This window comes from Gavialis gangeticus, unplaced genomic scaffold (assembly GCF_001723915.1).
Source record: "Gavialis gangeticus isolate Ggan-Ray unplaced genomic scaffold, GavGan_comp1, whole genome shotgun sequence".
NCBI classification, from domain to species: Eukaryota; Metazoa; Chordata; order Crocodylia; family Gavialidae; genus Gavialis; species Gavialis gangeticus.
In genome coordinates, this window is record NW_017729031.1 from 28923022 (window position 1) to 28927857 (window position 4836).

Consider the following 4836-nt stretch of genomic DNA (forward strand, 5'->3'; position numbering starts at 1 on the left):
CACTACCTCTGTAAGCTGACCCAAGAATTCCTGGTCAAGCTCCCTTCCCTGGTTGGGAAGTCTGTAGTAGACTCCCACCGTTAAGTCCCTTTCTCCTCAACTGCCTTGTACCCTAACCCAAACCACTTCAGAGTGCCCCTCCCCTGACTCCTTACTAATTGACGAGAATGTGTATTCCTCCTTAATATAGAGTGCCATGCTCCCACCTCTCTTTCCTATCCTGTCCCTCCTGTACAGGCTATAGCCCTTGACTTTCACCGCCCAATCATGCGTTGAATCCCACCACGTTTCCATAATCCCCACTATGTCCGGGGTGGTGTCAGCCAGCAGGAGGGTGAGTTCCTCCTGCTTGTGTTGTATGTTGACTGTGTACAATCCTACAGAAATGTCAAAATGATCTCTGCCTCTGGGAGCACGGAATCCAAAAGAGACACAATCTGTACCATAGTTTTAAAAAGGATGACATCAATGCTAATTGGGGATGTGTCCATGCAGAAGAAACCCTTTCAGTTCATATACTGTTCACTCACAAGCACATAAATTATATTTTTCTTACTGTTACAGGTAAAGCAGGACAGAATCCTGCTCAGGTAGCTGATGATATGATGGATGCTATAAGCAACTTTGCAAGTAAAAAGACAGTACAGCATGTGAAAAAAATTAAAATAGTCCTCTTTCAGCCACATATGCAAAATGATTTTTATGCAGCTATGCGAAAAAGAGGTGGGACAGGTTTAGCTGCATCAGAACCATGGTATTCTAGGATAACATGTAAGTAAAGCATTTATTTAAAAATTGCAAGTACCTAAAATTAAATACTTTCTAAAATAAAAGATAAACAAATTATGGACTTTATTCTCTGTTACAGCATTTTTTTCTGGCAAAAAACAAACTCATAGAAAGAAACAAGATTTGTTTTTGAAGAAGAAGATTGAGTTAGCCATATTTCAGATATGTGGTGAAAACCGCCAAAATGTGGAAGACACTGAAACCTGGTTAAAAGCTATGATTATAAAGGAACAGTCTGAAAATACTATTAAAAATGAATTAATTGAAATATTTAGTGAAGCAGAATTTAGAAAACTGAACGAACTCCAGGAGAACCTGCACATTACCATTCAAATAGAAGCCAACAAATCTCCCCCGTACATTAATCTTTCTGGTATTACCAGAGATGTCTATGATGCTTCCTTAGAAATTGAAAAAATGATCAAAAGAATTAAAGATGACCAAGAAGAACAATCCAAGATAGAACTTGTTCATCAGATAGTAGCGTGGAAGTATTCTCTCCCTGATGGTACTTTCACAGCCTTTGACCCTCTAACAAACATGCAGTTAGAGGATGCTAAAACAGCTAAAAAGCCATCTGTCGATATCAAAGTCAACAGGAAGAAGTACACGGTGGACATGAACACTCTGCATGCTACAGATGAACAAGGGACAACTGTAACCATTCAGTGTGTCTCAAAGCTGGAAGGTAATTCAGAATGGAAAAGCATATCTCCAAACAGGGACTGACTAACCAGGGACTGGTTGGATCATTATGCTCAACTAGTAGTCATCCATGGCTTAATGCCTAGTTGGGAGGAGTGGGTTCCCCAGAGTTCCATCCTGGGTTCAGTATTGTTTAATATCTTTATTAATGATGTGGATGATCGGATCAAGTGCATCGTTAGCAAATTTGTGGACAACACCAAGTTGGGTGGAGTTGCAAATACTCTGAAGCAATGGTTTTCAACCTTTTTTTATTTGCTGACCCCTAAAAATTTTTGAATGGAGGTGCAGACCCCTTTGGAAATTTTGAATGGAGGTGCAGACCACTTTGAATTGTAAGTGTGGGTATTCACTAGGGCTGTGCGAGGCTTCAGACTGCGCTTCGGATCTGGGGAAGATTCAGACGCTGAAGCAGCATGTCTGGATCGAAGCGCTGGCTTCTTTAGGCTTTCCAAAGCAGTTCGGAAAAGCTTCGGAGCTGCTTCAGAGATCCAGCCATAGGTTATAATGGGGAATCAATGAAATATCTATAACTTTGTTGGGTTTTGTCTGATTTGGATGAAACTTGCAGGGATGGTAGCTTCTGCAGAGAACATGAAGCCTGCCAAGTTTCAAGACGATAGGTGCAGGGGCTTGGGGGGACCTGCATTCAAAATTCTTGAAAGCAAAACTCATGTCACGTGTATGTGTTACACCACAGCGGGGTGAAAACTGCAGGGGTGGTTACCCCTGCTGAGTCCATAAAGTCTGCTAAGTTTCAAGGTGATAGGTGCAGGGGGAGTCTGGCTTCTGGGGCCCTGCACCTTTGGCTGCTAACAGGCAAAACTCGTGACATAGATGACCCTGTGTGTGTTAGGGTGCAGCGGGGTGAAAGCTGCAGGGATGGTGGTCCCTGCTGCAGCCACGAAGCCTGCCAGCTGTCAAGGTGCAGGAGGGTTCTGGGGCCCTGCACCTCTAGCTTTTGCAAATTTTTGTAACAGGCAAAACTCGTAATATGGGTGCTTGTGCAACTGACTGTCTCTGTCTTGGGGCAGTTGATTGTCTGTATTGATTCTGTCCTCTCCTTAGTCTGTGGTTTTGTAGGTGTTAATCCTTGCTTGTTAACTGGTTACATTAGCTAGCTACTGTGTATTGAGCTGGTCCCAGAGCGAATCATGATTGACTGGTAACTGGTAACACAGTAGCTTAGCAGCCAGGCCTGCAGTAGTCATCCCCACACCCCAAGATAGACACAGTTGCATAAGCACCCATGTCACAAGTTTTGCCTGTCAGCAGCTAGAGGTCCAGGAACCCAGAACCCCTGCACCTATCTCCTCGACAGCTGGCAGACTTCATGGCCTCAGCTGGGGCCTTCACCCTGCTGTGCCTTAACACATAGTGTCACCCATGTCACGAGTTTTGCTTGTCCGCAGCTTGAGGTGCAGTTCCCTCCAAACCCCTGCACTTATCTCCTTGAAACTTGGCAGGCTTTGTGGCCTTACCAGGGGCCACCACTCCTGCAGCATTCACCCACCTGTGGTGTAACACAAACAGATGACATGAGTTTTGCTTTCAAGAATTTGGGATGCAGTTCCCCCCAAACCCCTGCACCTATCTTCTTGAAACTTGGCATGCTTCATGCTCTCAGCAGAGGCTACCACCCTGGCAAGTTTCACCCAAATCATAAAAAAAACAACAAAGTTATAGATATTTCATTAATCCCCATTATACCCTATGGCCGGATCTCCGAGGTGGATCTGAAGCTTCGGAGCTGCATCAGCCGGATCAAAGCAGGAAACCAATCCGGAGCTCCAGATCAGATCGCTGGCATCTGAAGTGGCCGGATCCAAAACCAAACCGAATAGCTGCCTATTCGCACAGGCCTAGTATTCACATACTTTTAATTGACCATAGTCATCTTTCATGGACCCCTTAGATAGTCCATGAACCCCCAGGGGTTTACAAACCACATACTGAAAACCACTGCTCTGGAGAGTAGGGCCATGATCCAGAATTATCTGAATAGACTGACTAAATAGTCTGCAGTCAATGAGGTGAGATTCAGTAAGGACATGTGCAGAGTCCTGAACTTTGGATGGTATAACTGCATGAACCAGTAGAGACTGGGGAATGACTGGCTAAGCTGCAGTACTGTAGAGAAGGACCAGGGGGTTGCAGCAAAGCATAAGCTGAATATGAGCCAACAGTGTGCTCTTGTTGCAAAAAAAACCCAGCAGCATCCTGGGTTGTATTAACAGGAGTGTCTCTTGCAAATTAAGAGCAATGATTTTTCTGATCTATTCAGCACTGGTGAGGCCTTAGCTCACCAGTGGCAGTTTTGGGCTACATGCTTCAAGAAGGATGTGGGCAGATTGGAAAAAGTCCAGTACAGAGTAACAAAAAAGATTAGGAGCCTAGGAGGTAAAACTTAGGAGGAAGGACTGAAGGTGTTAGGGTTATTTAGTATGGAGAAGAGAAGACTGGGGGGAGATTTGATAAGTCTTTAAATACCTGAAAAGCAGTTACAGACAGTCTGGAGATGGGCTTTTTCTCTGTCGCCATATGGGACAGGACTAGGAGCAATGGCCACAAGCTCCAGCAAGGGAAATTTAGGCTGTCTTTTTGACTATGAGCATGGTCAGGCATTGGGACAGGCTACCTAGAGAAGTCATGGAAGTTCCTATCCTTAACTATATTGTAAATGTTTCTTTGTTCTTTTCCATATTTCATTCTGTACTGTTTTCTAAATCTGTTTAAAGCCATCTCAGTAGAAAAATAATGCAAGCCACCATCCAGTATACTTTATATTTAAGTGCTCTGGATCAGAACTTCAGTGAACAGCTAGTGACAACAGAGTACAGTAGTTATACTTGGATTTTCCCTCAACTTAATCACTTTGCTAATAAATCTTTTGATTTACAGACAGAACAATAAAGTAATGTGTCATAATCAAATACCATATCGCAGAAAAGATAAATGTTCCAAACATGTATGCAAGCATATCCATGAGTAGAGAGAGGTAGTTAGATGCATTAGATACCTTCTTTAAGCATATGAATTGTCCTTACTCACCTAAATAGTCCTATTGACCACAATTTGAAGGTTTAGGTATATATTTCTGAGTGGCCCAGAAGTTTCCTGATATTTCTAAAAAAAATTAGTTAAATGTTGTTTGTTTGGTAACAAGCAGATGAGAGTGACAGAAATATAGAAAACCCCATCTATGCTACAGACGTTATGGGTTATTCATGCAAATAATACTCTTGCCAAAGAATGGTATTTGTGGAAGAAAAGATTAGGTAATAGATCCTTTCTTTTCAGTTACTGGGAAGGCAGGACCCTGTATAATCAGTGTTCCTGTTT

At 43.0% G+C, this 4836-nt stretch overlaps 1 protein-coding gene across 1 annotated transcript in view; it reads left to right on the top strand.

Annotated features, from left to right (window-relative positions):
• The window catches only part of LOC109301394 (poly [ADP-ribose] polymerase 14-like), a 56876-nt gene that overhangs the window by 41536 nt on the left and 10504 nt on the right, over positions 1–4836 (top strand). The window contains exons 13-14 of the mRNA XM_019522549.1: positions 565–771; positions 869–1477. Of these exons, the coding sequence (XP_019378094.1) occupies positions 565–771; positions 869–1477 (816 nt within the window). The remainder of the gene's footprint in view (positions 1–564; positions 772–868; positions 1478–4836) is intronic.